The following is a 19090-nucleotide window of genomic DNA, read 5'->3' as shown; positions in this document are numbered from 1 at the left end:
AGGCAGAAGAGGGCTGCCCAAGGTAAATGTGTGGAAATGGAACATACAGGAGTGATAAATGTGTGGAAATGGAAGATGCAGGAGTGATATTATCTTCCCTTAGCACAGGTAGGCGACTTCTGGACAGCTGTCACTTTTGTGGTTACTTGTCTATTGGCCTCTGTATAAAGCCTGAGAGTTTGAATATTTTGAGCCAGAAGTTTCTAATGGAGATCTCACTTCACCTTCTGCATCCTCTGCATCTCTCCTCCAGAACATGATCAGGGCAAAACATCACCCCTCAGTCTCTACAGATGCTGATAACGAAAGGAATACTTGTTTAAATATAACTTCTTATAGTGGATGGATGAAGGAAAAATCAAGCACAGAAGACCATGTAATGAATGAAAGTAATTGTGTGAAAACTCCTCAGCCAGGTGTAATTTCTAAGACTAAATAATGCAGACTGTACCCAGGAGGAATGAGTAAATTTGTTTTTCAGATGTTGTGGCAAAGGTCATTTCTGACTTTAGTTATCTGAATAACCTAGTCCCTAGTACTTCATGTGTCCTTAAAAGGTTCAACTGCAGCAATTACAATGTAGAAAATTGCACCTTCAATATTACAAAGAATTGGTAAAATTAAATTTTCCATGATGGAGGTTGGCTTGTGATTGCTTAGAATTACTTTTCAATGCTATCTCTCTTGTAGTCACTTCAGATGCTGCAAGATTTATGGCATATTACCTCTAGCCATGTTATTAAGATTATTCTGTAAACACATTTCACTTAATCAGAAAAGCACTTTATCTGAACTAGAAGGAAAGAACAATTATACCAAGTCACATACCTATATTTAAAATGCTTTTTACATCAGTTCGGAACCACTATTTCAGCAATATTTGAAGGTCTCTTTTTCACTTATCAGAATGTATTTTAAGATGTTTAGTGTTTAGGTGCTGTTACAATAAATTGGTCTTAAGTTGCACATAGAGAGGACCATTAATATAAAAAGAAACATCACATAGCACCAGAAAAACATAACAGACAAATGTGACACTGAGTCAAAAAGATATCAGAAAGATTGACTGAAAGTTATTTGCTTAAAGAGGGACTCAGAGAAATAGCAGGTTGGAAAAGCAGAGAAGGCTTAAAGGAAAGAATTCTCGAGCCGAAAATTGAAACGGCTGAAAACACTGGCAACGATCATTGAGCGAAGGGACAGAGTGATGCTGAAGAAACTAGAGCTGTAGTAATCTGAAATGTTCAGAAGGTTGCATGGTTGAAGGAAATCATGGTTGTGGGAGGTGTGAGGCCATCAAAAGTATATGTGGACGACAGCTTTAGTTAAGTGGAACTACGTAAACAGCAGCCAATATAATCTCAGCAAGCAAAGGAAAGTGCAGTGTTAGATACAAACATCATGGTTTTGGATGAGCTAAGATTTATAGGGGGGTGAACAGCCAATAGATCATTGGTATAGTGAAGGTTACAATTACTTGGATATGATTAAACAGGTATGTGTGGAACCAAGCAACAACAGTCCTATTTAGCTGGACAATGGGTATTAGATATGGTTGGCAGCAATTTGGTCAAATGAGCCAAAGACACCATAAGAGGTTAAGAGGAATAAGGAAGATGGCAAGTATTAATGTTCACTGTCACAGTCAAGGTGGTGTAATTCATGACATTGAAGAGCACAGTTTCAATGCTGTGGCAGATAAATAACCTTGATTGGAGAGATTCTCGCCATAGGATGAAAGGTGGTGGATTTGGGAGGCAACAGCATGCTGAAGGATTTTGGAGGTGATGAGGAGGTTGGAAATTGCATGCTAGTTTACAAGTACTAAAGAATCAAGGGGGTGATATTGGCAGTTGGGAAAGAGAATCAGTCGGTTGGAAATTGAATGTCATGGAATAAAGAAACTCTTTGCAACCCAGGATGATTTTGAGAGGAGATAACTCAAGATATGTTCGAACCAGATCCAGCAATGAAGTAAATAGCGAAACCAGTTGTGCATTGGTTAGTTTTAATTTGGTATGCCTTGGACTTGAGGGAGCAAATAATAGGGCTCAACCAGGGGAATAACCAGAGATATAAGTATGGATTCATTGTGGATAAAGCAATGAAATGCAGACATGAGGTAGCAGTTGAAGTGATCAACAGTTGCAGAAGCATTGTGACCAATAGATGGCTAAAGTCTAGACAGTTAAGAAATTAAAACCTCAAAACAAGTGGAAGTAATTTGGCTCATTGAGCCTGCTTTGCTATTTAATAATGAACATGCTGATCTTATCTTGACCTCAACTTCATTTCCCTGCCCACTTTCTATAAACCTTGATCCAATTACTAATTATAAATCTGTCTGTCCCCTTCTTAAATTTACTCAATATCCCAGCATCCACTCTGGGATAATGAATTCCACAGATTTGTGATGCTTTGAGAGATGTAATTTCTCATCATCTCTGTTTTAAATCTGCTACCCCTTATCCTCATGTCTTAGAGGTCTAATCACTGGACTATTAATCCAGAAATGCAAGTAATGCTCTGGGCAGAGATAGTAGGAACTGTAGATGCTGGAGAATCTGAGATAACAAGCTGTAGAGCTGGATGAACACAGTAGGCCAAGCAACATCTTCAGAAGGGTCTAGGCCCGAAACGTCAGCCTTCCTGCACCTCTGATGCTACTTGGCCTGCTGTGTTCATCCAGCTCTACACCTTGTTATCCCAATTTTCTGGGCACCCGTGTTCAAATTCTGCAGTGGAATTTGAATTCAGCAAAAAATCTGGAATTAAGAGTCTAATAATGACAATGAAACCCTTGTCAATTGTCAGAAAAAACCCATCTGTTTCACTAATATCCTTTAGGGAAGGAAATTGCCATCTTATCTGGACTGGTCTGTGTGTGACTACAGACGTATAGAAACATTGCTGACTCTTAGCTTCCCTCTAGCCAAATAGGATGCGCAACTACATCCATATCTGGTGAATGAATTTAAAAAAAACTACGATCTCTCAAACTAGGTTGTCCTATATGAGGGTACATTTTCTCTGTATCCACTTTGTCAATTCCCTTTAGCATGTTATATACCGCAATTAAGTCTCCTGTCATTCTTCTACACTCCAGAGAATATAAGCATAAACTGCATGATCTACCTTCATAAGCCAAAGACTAACACCTCAGGAATGAATCTAATAAATGTTCTTTGAACTGTCTCCAATGAAACTACATTCCTCTTTCATACAAAAGTAAAGGTATGGAGATTGTGATACTCAAGGTGCAGTCTGAACAATGCCTTGTACAGTTGCAGAAACATTTAGTTCAAAACTCTAGTTAGCACCACAGTGTGTTACTTACTAATCTCACATAAATGGTAATTTACACTAGAGGGGCCAATACACAAGGCATTGAAGTGGCTGTCATGGTGCAGTAGTTGTGTTCCAAATCCTGAGTTAGAAAGCCTAGGTTCAAGTCCCTCCTGTTTCAAACCATGTCAGAACACGTTAATTAACAATAACTGCAAGAAAAGGAGATATTAGGAACTGTTAATGCTGGAGTCTGAGATAACAAGGTGTGGAGCTGGATGAACACAACAGGTCAGGCGCCATCATGCTGCCCGGCCTGCTGTGTTCACTCAGCCGCACATCTTATAGAAGAAAAGGAGCATGACTTCCAGAGCCATGAGGCTCTGAAAAACACCCCGTGTGCTTCAAGTGTTTTTGTTAACTTATTTTTAATATATTGTAAGATATAAACACAGAATAATTTCCTGAAGTGCTTACTTAAAAAATGTAATTTTGCTTTGAAGAATAGAGGCCATTTACTAATTATAGGGATTAATTTTAACTTGAATTACACGTCCTTTTCAGGAGACAGGAAGTGAATTATTCACTACGGAATGACCTGCGCTTGTAGCCAGACAAATAGTATTTATATGGTTGATCCAGTTCAGTTTCTAGTCAATGGTAATCCTCAGGATGCTGAAAGTGAGGCATTCAGTGGAGGCAATGCTGGTCAATGTTGAGGGGCAGTGGTTAGATTCTCTCTTGTTGGAAATGGTTGTTGGCCTGTCATGGTGGCTCAGTAGTTAGCACTGCTGCCTCACAATGCCAGGGACCTGGGTTTGATTCCACCCTAAGGTGGCTCTCTGTGTGGAGTTTCCACATTCTCCCTGTGTCTGGGTGGGTTTTCTCTGGGTTCTGTGGTTTCCTCCCACAATCCAAAAATGTGCAGGCTAGGTGGATTGCCAATAGCGTTCAGGGATGTATAGATTAGGTGGGTTATGGGGGGGTCACGGGGGGGTGGTCTGAGTAGGATGCTCTGAGGGTCAGTGTAGACTTGTTGGCCTAAATGGCCTGTTTTCATACTGTAGGGATTCTAGGTCTAGGGTGTGTGTTACTTGTCACTTATCAGTCCTACCTTGTCTGCATTTATCACATTTATTCAGATGAAAGGATACTATATTTTCCAAAATATATCAATCCATTTCATTACTAAACTTTAATTTCATAATTTTACCTAACAATTGGAGTTTATTAGGCGGGCAGTTTTAAAGTCAGTATTTGTAAGAGGCTATGGCAGGTAGATGAACACAAAGGCAGAGGCAGGAAATGTTGAGTCTTGCACTCTTTCCACATTCTTATGGTGCCCTTTCTCAAAGTTGCATGTTTGTTTGGGGGCATAGGACTGTCCTACCCATAAACCTTAAATGTGTTACATTAAAAGTTGTGCACTCTGATTCTTCTGTTCTAATTTATCAATTTTATTCACAAAAAGGAAATCTAAAAACATTTGAGTTTATCTATGATTCGACCAGACCGTTTGTTCTCTTAACTCACTTCCCCTCCCTATTCCATTTATCAGTACTTTCCATTTGTTTCCTGCCTAAGGCACCAGACCTCTTCAGCTTCTTTCCACAATTTGCAGAATTGCTGTTTCCATGAAAACAGAATGCTTTTTGCCTCTTTAACAAACCACAGTTGTCTTCTTCCCCTTTCACCCCTAGCAAATCGGGTCAGATATGGGCCTGCATCACAGGAACAGTGTGGGGCTGACTCAATAGATGAGAAGATATTGGGCATTGAGCCTTACCTGAAGAATGGAAATAAGCTCCTGGTGTTAGCAAAACATCAAATGGGTACTGACAGATAAATGTGACTAGGAGGTTATGTGCAAGGTATATGATGAACTCTAATATGAATATAGTAAAGCCTGTGACAACTCTCCACTAATGGTATTTTCTTTTATTGCAGTTCAAAAGGTTACATCTTGTTTCACTGAAAACTGGAAACATTTATTCTATTAGAAGGTTACAGTCCATATTTTAAGGTTGACAGAGCAAGGATAAGATTAAATGAAAAGTAAAGCAACTGATTGAACCTTCCCAGTGTCATCAATTAACAAGCTGACAGTGATCTTTACCCAGAGATGTGAATCCGCTTGGAGCACTTGCCACTCTAAACAAATTTACTATCTGTTGATGCAATCTTACACAAAAATATTTACAGGTTATTTTCATTATTCCTTTAATAAAATAAAATGTGATCTCTCCATGAAATGGTACTGCCTCTTAAGAGTATTTGGGCAAGTCTGGAAAACTTACAGAAATATAGCAGTGGCTTTCACTTTGCCACCCAGAATTATTACCAGATGCATTGTGGGCTGATTTTCATTATGACATATGTATAACATTTAGTCTATCCTTATTGGAAACAGTGTACTGAGAATGAATCTGAGATGATGTGATATTTCTTTGTCTTTGCATTCTGTCAAAAAGTCGAATCAGATGCTGTTGCAAAACCCATGAATGAACACCAGTTCTGAGTGGAATAAATTTCACTTAAAGTTCGGTGTAATGCCGACTGAGCGGGGAATTCTGTTTTGGTTATTGTTGCAGATGGGGGGTGTGAGGGATGAGTTGCGGGAAGTACGGGAGACACGGTCGAAATCAGAATCCCCCTTGTCCTCACGTACCACCCCACCAACCTCCAAATCCAACACATCATCCTCTGACATTTCTGCCATCTGCAGTCTGACCCCACTACCAAAGGCATTTTTCCCTCCTCACCCTTATATGCTTTCCGGAGGGACCACTCTCTCCGTGACTCCCCTGTCCACTCCACGCTCCCCTCCAGCCCCACCACTCCCGGCACGTTTCCCTGCAACCGAAGTAAGTGTTATATCTGCCCCTATATCTCCCCCCTCATCCCCACCCCAGGCCCCAAGAAGACTTTCCACACCTGCACATCTGTTAATGTGGTATACTGTATCCGCTGTTCCTGTTGTGGCCTCCACTACATCAGGGAATCCAAGCGGAGGCTTTGGGACCGCTTTGCGGAACACCTACGCTCAACTTGCAACAAACAACTACATCTCCCAGTCGCGAACCATTTCAACTCACCCTCCTCCACAACTCCTCAGACGATATGTCTATCCTGGGCCTCCTGCATTGCAACGATGACACCACCCAAAATATGCAGGAACAGCACCTCATACTTCGCTTGGGAACCCTGCAACCCAAGGACTACACAAGCTTCAAAATCTCCCCTCCCCCGACCACATCCCAAAACCAGCCCAGCTAGTTCCTGCCTCCATAACCATTCCTCCCACCTCATGCCCCACCCTCATCTCCTACCCACTAACCTCATCCCACCTCCTTGACCTGTCCATCTAACCTGGACCAGCCTATCCCTTCCCTAACTCCCCACCTACATTCACTTTCACTGGCTCTAACCCCGCCTATTTGACCTGTCTGTCTCTTCTCACCCTAGCTTCTCCTTTATCCATCTTCTATCTGCCTCCCCCTGTCTTCCTATTTATTTCAGAATCCCCTTCCCCTCCCCCATTTTTGAAGAAGGGTCTCAACCTGAAACGTCAAACTTTCCTGCTCCTCTGATGCTGCTTGGCCTGCTCTGAACATCCAGCTTCACACCATATTATCTAACATTAAGAGTGGGTCTTGTTTTAGCTTCCATTCTTGAATAAGTTAAACACACTATACCAGAAACACAAGAGCAACAAATTATATTGATTACCAGAGGTTTACCTCACAACTACTAATTCAAAACATACACTCTTGCGTTGGATAGGGCCATTGTAAGGGATGACAGCTCCTCATTGCCTTGAGATTATACTGTGTGATAGCGATGTAAAATATTTATCAAATTCTAAGTTCTTGATTAAATAGCATCTCTAGTAAAATGACAGGTCGATTTCATATTAATTTCTCAAATTGTTACAGAAGAATTCAAGTTTTCTATTCTCACCATGTTTTTGTAAGCAGACTGTGATTTCATTTTTCCCTTTTTTAAACATTTGTTGCACATTTCCCCACCCTTCTTGTTTTTGGACTCTGCTTTAGTAAGGATCTCAACAACACTGCTATAAAGTTAACCAAAAGTAGGGCTAATTTTCACTCACCCTTAGATATCAAGTGTGGTAGGAGATATTTCACAACACAGGAAGGCTTGCAAGCAAGCATGTTGAAATTAAATGAAAAGGATAGAATTTCTTCAATTTAACAACAACTTGAGTATGAATCATTAAAGGGATCCTATTTAAGATGGAATCCAGAAGTCCACAGCTGGAACTCCTTTGTGAGATTGGGTTATTGGCTTACTGGCGGTTCAGGAGTTGTGAATGGGTTCTTCAAAATTCCATTAAAGGTCTTCCGAGGAATATTGGTGAAATATAATTTCTGCTTTGCTGTTTAAATGAAAGGACTTGAATTTGTGCAGAGGGTACAATTTCAGGTTAATGCCTGCTTTTTGCTTGCCAAAAGATTTTCCTTAGTAGTTTGGAGTTTTGATATTGTTAATAGATATTGTATGAAGCAGTGTTGACTCTTTAATTGTCCACTATTTTAAAATTATTTTTAAAAAAGGTTTAATGATGTGTGAATCATGTAGCCAAACCTCCTCTCTTGGGGATGTGGGGATTTGTGGGATAGTTACCATTGAGACAAATGTTTGTTTTGCAGATACAATGTAAATTGTGTCAGAATCCACTTGGGAAAATATATTGACACTCAAGCTTCACTTCACCTGGGATTATCTTCTTAAGTGCCCATACATACACGCAGACAGACATAGACAAACAAAATATCATCGATATTATGGGAGGAGTAAAAATATAAGGGGAATTGATCACTCTTAAGGAGATAAGGCTGAGGTTGCATGATAACCAAGATTCAGTCCTAAATGTGGAAAGGTAAATGACATTCAATTATAATTGAAAGCTACATGAAGGTGAAGCGGTAGGACTACTAAGTAAGGATGGCATTGGTGGAGCAGTTAGAGATGACCTTGGTTTAGGTGATCAGGATGCAAAAACCAGTGTGATGATACTATGGCTTTAAAAGGTGTATTTTGTCCTGGTTTTCTTTAAATGAAGCAATTTCCTACAGTGATTCCCTATAGTGTGATTTTCTGTAGTGTGAGGCAGTGTAAGAATACAACTATATAGGAGAACTACCCATACTACTAACACTGATCCCACTTTCTAGCTCTCGGCTCATAGCCCTGAATGCTATGACGTTTCAGGTGCTTGTCCAAGTGCTTTCTACCAGCTGAGGTTTCCCACCTCAATTACCCTCCCACACAATACATTCCAACACCCACCACACTGGGTTTACAGGTTTTTCCTCAAATCCCCTGTAAACATCCTGCCTTTCACATTCAGATTATATGCCCTTGTTCTTGTCTGTTTAACCTAGGGGAACAACTGCTTTCTGTTCACCCCATCCAAGCCCATTATAATCTTATACACCTCTCTCAGGTCCCCCTTAACCTTCTCTGCTCCATTAGAAAACAATCTGAGCTGATCCAGCCTCTTCATCCTATGCAACCTCCTAGTCAATTTCCTTTGTACCCACTCCACATCCTTCTTATGGTATGGTGACCAGAACTGTACACACTACTCCAGCTGTGGCCTAACCAAAGTTAGGTAAAGCTCCAAAATGATCACCCTGTTCTTATAATCTATACGTGTCTAATAAATCCTGTATACCTTTTTAACTATCCTATTAAAACCTGTCTTGCCAGCTTCAGTGATCTGTGGACAAGCATCCTAATATTTGTCTGTCCTGTGAGCTTCCTAGTGTCTTGTCATTCATTGAGTATTCCCTTATCCATATTCCCTTTGTCTAAAGAGCATCATCTCACATTTATCAAGGTTAAATTCCATCTGCCGCTGCTCTGCCCACCTGACCAATCTGTTTATATTTCCAATAACATAACACCTTCCTCCTCACTGTCATTACCATCACTTACCAGCCTCCCTACCCCCTCATTCTCATAAACATCATTTATGATTAATGCAAATAATAAGAGACCCAACGCTGATCTCTGTGGTACACAACTGCAAACTGGGATCCAGTCACACAAACAGCTTTTTGCCACCACTCTGTCTCCTGTCACTAAGCTAATTTTGGATCCAGTTTGACAAGTTACTGTGGATCCTACAAAATTTTACCTCCTTTATCAGTTTCTCACATGGGATCCTGTTGAAGGCGTTGCTGAAATCTACATAAACTTCATCAACTAACCCAATCCTTATTAAATGGTTCTGGGGAAGGGTCATCAGATCTGAAACGTTATGTCTGTTTTGTTCCTTCACAGATGCTGCCAGACCTGCAGAGTTTCTCCAGCAATTTTGTTTTGTTCCTCATTAAACATTTGGTCAACTCCTCGAAAAATTAGAAAAATTCTACTAGGTTTGTTCAGTGTAACCTACCTCTGACAAGGGCATGCTAATTATCTCTGATCAAAGTTTGTCTCTATTAATGGAGATTAATTTTCTCCTTCATTATTTTCTCTTCTATTACCATTGATGTTAGACTCACTGGTCCATAGTTCCTGACCTACCTCTACCACCCTTCTTGTAAAGTGGGACCACATCAGCTGTGCTCCATCCCTTTGGCATCACCCCTGTGGCCAGGGATGGTTTGAAAATTTGGGATACAACTCACATCTGCGGATTTGTCCACTTTTAAATTTGCCAAAATCTCCAATAACTCTTCACTTTTTATATTGATTTGCTCAAAGACTTCATAGTCCATCTTCTTGAATTCTGTATTTGCATCCTCTTTCTCCTGAGTAAAGACAGATGTAAAGTATTCACTTAACACTCTGCCAAAGTCCTCCGCTTCATGCACAGATTGCCTTCTTGGTCCCCACTCTTTCCTTGGCTACTCTCTTCCCCTTGATATACATGCAGAATATTCTGGGATTCTCCATAGTCTTGCCTGTGAGCATTTTCTCATGTCCCCTTTTTAGTCTTTGAATTGCTTTCTTGAGATCCCCCTCCACTCTCAATACTCCTCTGGGCCACCATTGTTTTGCTTCCTTTGTACCTGTTATACATTTCTCTTTTCCTTCATATCCAGTCCTGAATATTCCTGGATATCCATTAGTCTCCAAGTTTGTTGCTTCTACATTTCGTGCTAAAGGAGAAATGTTCGCCCTATACACGCCTAAAACCATTTTGAATGCCTCCCACTGTCTACTATAGATTTACCTTCGAGTAGGCTTTTAGAACAATTCCCAACATAACTCATCTATTCTAGAAGAGACATAAGCAGAAAAGTATAGATCAACTGGCTTGATGTCTATTGTGGGAATGGTGTTAAAATCAATCATTACAGAAGCTATGGTTGGGTACATTGAAAAGCTCATGGTATTCAGGAAAAGGAAATCAAGTCTAACCAGTTTATTATGGTTCTTTGAAGGAGTAACATACACTGTGTACAAAGGGAGCTTGTAAACATACCATACTTGGATTTCCAGAAAGCATTTGACAAGCTGCAAAAAAAAATTAGAAAAGTACGAACTCATGGTGTATGGAGTAACATTTTAGCATATATAGAAAATGGCAGAAAACTGAGAGCATGCATAAATGGTTATTTTTCTCATTGGTAGGATCTGACAAATGGAATCTGGTAGGGGTCAAGTGTATTTAAGACATGAATGGATAGGCTCTTAATTAGCAAGGGGATTGAAGGTTACAGGGAGAAATCAGGAGAATGGTGTTGAGAAACAAATCAGCTATGATTGAATGGTGGAGCAGACTCAATGGGCCAAATGATCTAATTCTGCAGCTATAACTTATGGCCTTGAAGCTCATTAGGGCCTCAGCTTTACATTTAGATATGGGAGTGAAGGCATGGCAGCTAAATTTGCAGATAAAATGAAAATAGGTAAGAAAGCATATTATGAAAAATACACAAGTATGTTGTAGATGAATATAGCTGAGTTCACTGAGTTGGCAAAACTCTTCCAGGTGCAATATAATGTTGTAGAAAATGCAAAGTTATTCACTTTAGTAGGATGAATGAAAAAGCAGAATCTTACTTTGGTGGACAATGAGTGCAGAATTCTGAGGTACAAAGGGATCTCCCTATTTCCTAAAAATTAATATGCATGTTACAGCAAGTAGTTGTGAATGCTCATGGAATACTATTCTTTCTGACGAGAAGAATTGAGCATAAGAAGTAAGGATATTAAACTTGAGCTATGCAGGTCATTGACGAAACCACATCTTAAATATTGTGCACATTTTCTGTTGGTTCAGAGGAGGTTTACTTGAGATATATTTGGAAGAGTGGGTTATCTTAAGTGGAAATATTGGACAGACTGGGAATGCTTCCACTGGAGCTCAGGGAGTGAAGGGCAACTTGCTTGACCTTAGTAAACTCCCGAATAGTAAAAGCCGACCGTAGGTGCAACCAGAACTAGAATTCACCCTTTTACGACAAAGTTGATGTAGGAACAAAAACAGAAGTTGCTGGAAGCTCAGTAGGTCTGGCAGCATCTGTGAAGAAAAAAATCAGAGTTAATGTTTCAAGTCCAGTGGCCCTTCCTCAGAACCCAGAGATGAGATAGGGTTGTGTGATCCAGTTTGTCTGGGGCGGGGTGGGGCGGTGGTGGTGGAGGGTGGTTCATTGAATATTTCTAAGAATTTTGAAAGTAGATAGATTCTTGTTAGGCAAGGGAGCCAAAGTGTAGTGCAGGTAGATGGGAATGTGGAATTCATTACATGACAGGTCAACCTTTTACTATTGAATGGTGGAGCTGGCCTCAGGGACCAAATTCATATGTTCCAATGTTTGTAATTGTTAGTTTGGCATCCACAGCCAGATTGTCTGGATACAGGTGGGAATGAGGAATTGGCTGGCACTTCCATCTGCAGAACCCCATGTTCTCTCCATGTTGTGCCATCCTCCCTTTTCTACAATGACCTTAGTGCACACAGCATTAATGGATCTACCAGCTGCCTTACACTTTGAGCAATTTAATTGGACCTCCCACACCTGTGAGTTGCCTGTCATTTAGAAGAATGAAGGGGGAACCTCATATAAGAATACCAAAGTCCAACAGGCCTAGACAAGGTAAGTGCAAGAGTGATGTTCCTGATGACTAGGGAGCAACCATTGTTTAAGGATATGGGGTAGGCCATAGGACTGAGATGAAGAGAACATTCTTCATGTAGAGAGTACGGAACCTGTAGAATTGACTGCCACAGGAAGAGACCAACTTATTGAGTGTTTTCAAACATGAATTTGATCTAGTTCTTAGACCTAAATTGATCAAAGGGTATGGTAAGAAAGCAAAAACAGGGTAGAGATTAGGATCACTGTATGCTCAACAATAATCATATTGAATAGGAGGGCCAGCTCAAAGGGTCAAGTGGCCTGTTTTTGCTCTTTTTTAGTGTTTCTGGGTATTTATCCCTAATTTGACAGTACTCTAGCAGGTGTCTTCCTAATTAGCCTTGTCTAGAAAGATTGCACCCAATATCCCACTATGTTTGTAACTTGGAATCAACTCTATTTTGGGGTCAAATAAGAAAATTCAGCTCCCTTTTGTCACATATTTACATATGAATTAATTCAATGTTTTGAAGGAAATTGGAAAGGACATATCAGGAAACCCAATTAAAATCTTATTCACCAGCAATTTTCTCCTTGTAGGAGTGACTGGGTGACATCATATTGCGTTCTGCTGAGCAATGACAGCTACAGCTGGGTGACTGTCAATAATGGATCAGATGATATGGTGAGCTCTTTGATATTTGCATTGATTTTGTAGAGATGAAGAGAGGCCAACTGCATTTAATAAGCTTCACTTTAAAATTACAGATGCTACCTTGGTTAACACATTCCAAGCATAAATGCAAAACAAGGATTTACCGGTTTGGAACTTTCTATGTGTAATGGTCTGATTAGAAGTTGACAATTGTCTTTAACATTCCAACAGAGCTGGGAATGCTCTTGTATTTTCCATTTCCCATTTAGGCACCTAGTCAGGAGCAATCAATATAGCCTAGTTTTGCACTGAGTCTTAAACAGCTGCTATTTCCCTGTTTAAAGCAACGAAAGAATCTTATGTATGCCTTAATGAAGCTCTTTTATCTGTATAGTCGATGGCACACAATGAGCCACCTGTACTCAAAGCCCTGCCACCATTTTGGATGTTTAATTGTCTGAAAAATAGGCACAGTGCTATTAGACTTTTCCCCTCAGAATTTTATAAATATTCTTCAATAGATTTTTAAAAAAATGTTTTCAAAGATAAGATAACAACATTGTTTCCTTCTTAGACAACACATTTTATTGAATATCTTACAGTTACACTGCACCCAGTGATGCCTTCTTACCTTTAACAGATGAGTAAAACCAAAATCCTGTGTGAATTACTTGCTGACGTCGTCTTCAATGTATTAGTTCACCTTGTGTCTTGGGGAAAAGGGCTAGGAAGGAAAAGTTACAACAACCTTTTGATAATATATCTTTTTATTTGTGAGAAAGGGTCCATTTGGCAATATTATATAGACCGCTTAGGACCTTTCACATGCCATTCACTAATAAAATATAGATGTTGAGAAGGTAATAGAATTGGCAACATGACAGTAATATGAGAGCATCATCAACGCTGGTGTGGCACTACCTATTGTGTTTTACAATGATCCTCGTTAACTATTATGTAAAGTAGAGATCAGTGCCTAATCTTTCTCCTATCCTTCACGGCAGAAGTAAAAATTTAAATTGAATATCTCTGCCAAATATCCATAGGTTAAAAAAAAATCTGTTTGTGTCAAACTGGTCATCTTGTTCTGAGATATACCACATTTTACATATTTCCGAATTAACACATGAATGGTTCATTCTAACATCAACATAGATTTCTGAAAATTGGAATCCTTGCTCTCAATCCATGTAAGCCATTCTTAATAGATGGGATAATAGCACTATTGTGTCTTTCCATTGTTATTACCTCATTCTATGATAACATGCCACTGCTGTGTATGGAATTACTGATGAACCCGTGGCTTTCTATGGTCAAAGTTTATAACCAAACACTTGTGAAATGGTTTGGATAAAAACACTGCTCCAGCCAAGGAAAGTCTTGTCAGCAATGGTTAATGAGGAAGTATCTGATAAATAAATGTAAAATTATCCCTTTTTTGCTGAGCCAGGGTCATTGTATATGCTTCTTTCAGTGTAAAAGCTTTGGCTGGCCCATTGGCAAACTAGTAAACTGTTTCTAAGCACTCCCAGCAGACGTCTGTATCAAATTGATGAAAAATAAGTCTGCTTTGGTGTCATTTTGGAATGTGTACTGGTCTAGTTTTATCAAAAAGGCCATCACATGGAGTGAATTACCTCCGATTATCTGTAGCTACCTTAACTTGAAATACTGCTCTCTTATAAATTTTCAAAATACTATTGCTTTCCACTCTTATTATTCAATTGTTCTTTATTTTTCAGATATTTAAAGCAAACCAAGAGAAAGAGATTCCTGTACTTAATGAGTTTCCCGCTCCAGTGGTTGCTAGGTACATAAGAATTAATCCTCGGAGTTGGTATCCAGATGGTGATATTTGCATGAGAGTGGAAATTTTGGGCTGTCCCATGCCAGGTAAAATTTTGTTTCAATATTGCCCAACATGATTGCTGAATCAGACTCCCTTGCAAATATACTTATTTTCAACTCAATTCAGCCTTTACTTTGGCAATGAAAAACATCAAAATGTAGTCAAATGTTGTGCTTTTTGCGAATGGCACACCATGATTGTTCTTGAGTCTGTAATTCTCCAGAAACAGCTGCACCTGTCATCAACCTTTTCCAATAGAACTGGAACACTGACAGCTGCCCAGCCAAGTGAAACATTGTTCAGGTATTTCCTATAATACAAAGCATGCCAAACCCAATCACTGCTCCATCAGCCTTTGTTCAGTCATCAGCACCTTGATGGAAAGTGGTGTTGACTGATCTATCACGTGGCTCTCCTTTATATGTCTTCATTCGCTCTTGTAATGTGTTGTTTTTGTCTACAAGTAAAAATAGTCCATGAAATGCTGGACATTTGAAAAGTGCAAAGGGACATTGAGGTGCCCGTGTTTCATTCCAGTGGTGTGACTGAATAAGCATGAATCATGCATCTCAGTTTTGTTGAATAGCTACTGTGTGTGCCAACTTGATACCATAATATGACATTACTTCCAGAATTAACTTGCAGCTTGAAATTTCCAGCCATGCACAAGGAAACAACTATGGAAGATGGTATTTTGGATCTTTCACCTGTTTACTGAAATAGTGTTAATTAGTTATTTCATATAAAGGATTCTCTGAGAAAAAAGTGGTCATAATGAGGGAACAGATTGAGTTTGATTGTGATGTGCTAAATTGGAAAAATAGTATTAAACCTAAATCAAATGCATACGTAAAATTCAATCCTTTATACTGAGTTTCACATGCTTCTCACTACCGACATGATCAAAGGAACATGCTGCATCAGTTTTCAGTCTTTGCTTCTGTGCAACAAGACCTAGGCAACATCTAGGCTGGTATTGAGCCATAACAAAGTTTTTTCATACTATTCTCCTCAGCTGAAATAGTCACCAATGTGCCATAACCCTGTGAAGCACTGCTCAAGCTATTTCACCAGTGGTAAAAGTATTTGCCATGCAGCAGAGAGTAAGAATAAGTGGATTTTTTCTCAGGCTCACAGGATGTCACAAATGGTGTGCTGCAGGGATTGGTGCTGGACTTCTCTCCAGTGTATATAAATAACTTTGATAGAAGTGTGGTAGCTAAATTTGCTAAATACACAGAGATAGGAAGGAAAGGGAGTTGTAATGAGGAAGAGTCAGAGGGGACTCAGTTGAAACATTAAATCCTGAGGGGACTTGGTAGATGTTGATAACTTGTTTCCTCTTGTGGGAGGTTGTAGAAATAGGGGTCATAGTTTTAAAATAAGGGGATGTCTGTTTAGACTGAAATGAGAGGAAAAAAGATTCTCTCAGAGGGTGTGAGACTTTGGAATATTTGTCATCAAAAGGCAGTGGATGCAGAATCTTATAAGATTCTTAAAGCAGATGTAGATACATGCTTGATTACCAAGTGAATGGAGGATTGTTGGGGATATGCAGGAATGTATTTTTGAGGTTTAAATCAGATCAACTATGATCTTGTTCAATGGTAGAGCTGGTTCAAAGGGCTGAGTAGCCCACTGTAATTCATATGTTCAGATGTTCACAGCATAAATCTCCTGGGATTCCTGGTGCTGGCCGTATATTTAAAATGTAGTTGTGCACCAGGTCAAGTGCAGTTAATCCAGAACCATCCTGCACAGTTCCTGTTCCTCATGCATTACTCAAGTGATGGCAGACAGAGACAAGTTAACTCCATGCTTTGCCAACGGGAACCTGAAGTTCCTAGTGGATGGGGTGTTGCAAAGAAGGACTCTTTCCTTAGGCCTGCCTGAGGAGGTTGTACCACTGCAGCCTGCCATTCTAGTCCCAGGATGCCACCAAGATAAACGCAGTATCCTTGGTCTGAAGAGACACCATAAAATGAGAGAGAAGGTCAATGACCATTGCACTTTGTGACGATAAGTGCCACAATATTGCCTCTGTTATCTCACATTCACTTTAACTCTGTTACAGCACCCAGCTCCCACCAAGGCTCATGGTCTACCACTATCACTGCTATATGCAACATCTTCTTTTGCTCTCGCTGCAGTTCCCACCCCACTAACCCCCCCATGCCCTCTGCGCTGAATAATCACTTACACAGAGCATCTTTTCCTCATTTGCTTCAGCACTGACAGATATGCCAGCCACTTTCATCTTGCTCAATTCCTTTTTCATTCTCACACCATAGGACGGAAGGGGACCATCTTGGGTCTGATATTTGTTTCCTCATCTCCTACAAGAAGCTGATCCTTACCCTCCTTGACTTGGCTGACGAGAGTTATGACCATTCATCTGATGGTGTTGAAAACTTCATTTCCATGGAACAAAATTAGAAGCTTTGACCATTGCTTGCTGCTGTCCCATGACTACCCTTAACATGCCTGAACTTCTGTCCCTATTTCACAAACAATTCTCTCTATTATCTTCGGCAGGCACTAATGGCAGCTACATATTCTCCACTGTCAAGAGGCTACCTGCATTACTTGTCTTCTCCTTCATCTCTGAGGAAAGAAACTACAGATCCCTCAGAGGATGCACTGACAAGAATGCCTCCTGTACTCTCGACCAGTTCAGATACTGTCACTCACGGAATATTTTATCCGGTATCAAGGTGGAAGCATATGCTTACGAGTCCTTCATTGCTGCATTTCTGCAGCTGCTTGAGGAAGAAATGCCCAAGTCACTGGCATTTGGTGCTCTGCTGTAGACCAGGTGCTGCTCAGTGCCAGGCAGGAGATAACCCCATGGTACCAGCTATTCAGAATTTCAATAAAATGCATGACTGACACAGGGGTAATGTGAGGATAAAGGGGACTTAGAGACTTCTGGGGTACCGAGAGATCAGGCAGAGCCTAGTGCTGAGGGTGCCCTTCATGAGCTTCTGGGGTGGCTAGAAATACAATCCCTGGATAAATTTATGTGTCTCACCTCCCCTGTTTGGGATGCAATAGCAGCTGCTCTCTCTTGAGAGAATAGGACATGTGGAGGGAGGTTAATGCCTCCTAGCCCCCTCTCACCTAGCCAGTAAGTCAATGCCTCCTTCGGTGCAGGCAGTTTAGTTTAATCAACATGGAACTCAGAAAGCTTCACGCAGTCTGAATTAGGTGAACCACTGCAGCTATTTTAGTGCCATGAAGGGTCTCAGGTATAATAATTAGATGATGGAAATTAAAATTTAGTAGTCCATATTTATCACTGTTGTAACAATAGAAAAGCAAATATTTATTAGTTCATTAACACATCAGTGCTTGATGTGCAGCTGGGAGTAGCAGATTGGAGGCTTTCTTAAGAATAGCCATAATATCCTGTGCCCCTTTTATTAGAAGGGTGGTTTCCTTGCTCTCATGTCAGCTTACTGGATTGCTCCTCAAAGGAGTCATTGAGCTTTATCTCAGGCATCAGCTGTTTGGTACATTCATGCTTATTGTGCATGTTTTTCTCCTCCAAAAGAAAAGAAGCATTAAGAGACATTAGCAAGAGTTTATACCACGGTGTGCATAGATACAGATAGATGCAGATAATGTAAATCTTCAGAGCTGCGATTGTATACATTACCAATCAGAAGAATGTTGTAAAGTGGAAATTAGGTTCTGTTGTAAGGTATTCATCCTGAAGCTATGTGCTATGGTGGTGCCCTTGACCCTTGCAAACCTTTGATATAAAGCTATGAGATTTGATATTCTCTGGGTTGCAGTGAATGTTCAGTGACCTGGTGCTGGAGCTTATTTTTATGTTTGAAGGGTGAAACCCGGCAAATGTGCAATCGTTAGAGCTACTGTGGTGCCAGTGGTACAAGACTGGGAGCTGCACATGAAACTTCCAATGGAGATGCGTGGCACCCACCCTAGTGTGTGACTGTCCCCTGCGCTGGTGACCTTACAAAGCTGATTTGTGCTCATAGGAGCGTGAAGCATTGAGTAGATGATTGTATGTAATGATCTGGCTGAGCCCAGCAGGTCGTTGATCCTCTTGTGGCACTGGGGCCGGGTTCTCTTGAGTCCCACACAGGTGCTGACCTTTGCAGGCACCTTTGTGCAGGCTGCTTTCTGGTCAAGATGGCCTCCTGTTGCCATCTCTAGTAAAAGAATGTCCTTTCCGTCCTGTTCAGAATTCAGGAGAACCTCTAGAGAGGTGTT

General features: G+C 40.4%; 1 protein-coding gene across 1 annotated transcript in view; it reads left to right on the top strand.

Moving 5' to 3' along the window:
- cpxm2 (carboxypeptidase X (M14 family), member 2) overlaps positions 1–19090 on the top strand; it is a 133646-nt gene that overhangs the window by 57042 nt on the left and 57514 nt on the right. Inside the window, exons 5-6 of the mRNA XM_048551466.2 lie at positions 12948–13032; positions 14745–14895. Coding sequence (XP_048407423.1) covers positions 12948–13032; positions 14745–14895 — 236 coding nt within the window. The remainder of the gene's footprint in view (positions 1–12947; positions 13033–14744; positions 14896–19090) is intronic.

The sequence above is a fragment of the Stegostoma tigrinum genome, chromosome 20 (genome assembly GCF_030684315.1).
Source record: "Stegostoma tigrinum isolate sSteTig4 chromosome 20, sSteTig4.hap1, whole genome shotgun sequence".
Lineage (NCBI taxonomy): Eukaryota > Metazoa > Chordata > Chondrichthyes > Orectolobiformes > Stegostomatidae > Stegostoma > Stegostoma tigrinum.
Note: the sequence above shows the minus strand (reverse complement) of the source record. Positions and strands in the feature narration are given on the sequence as shown.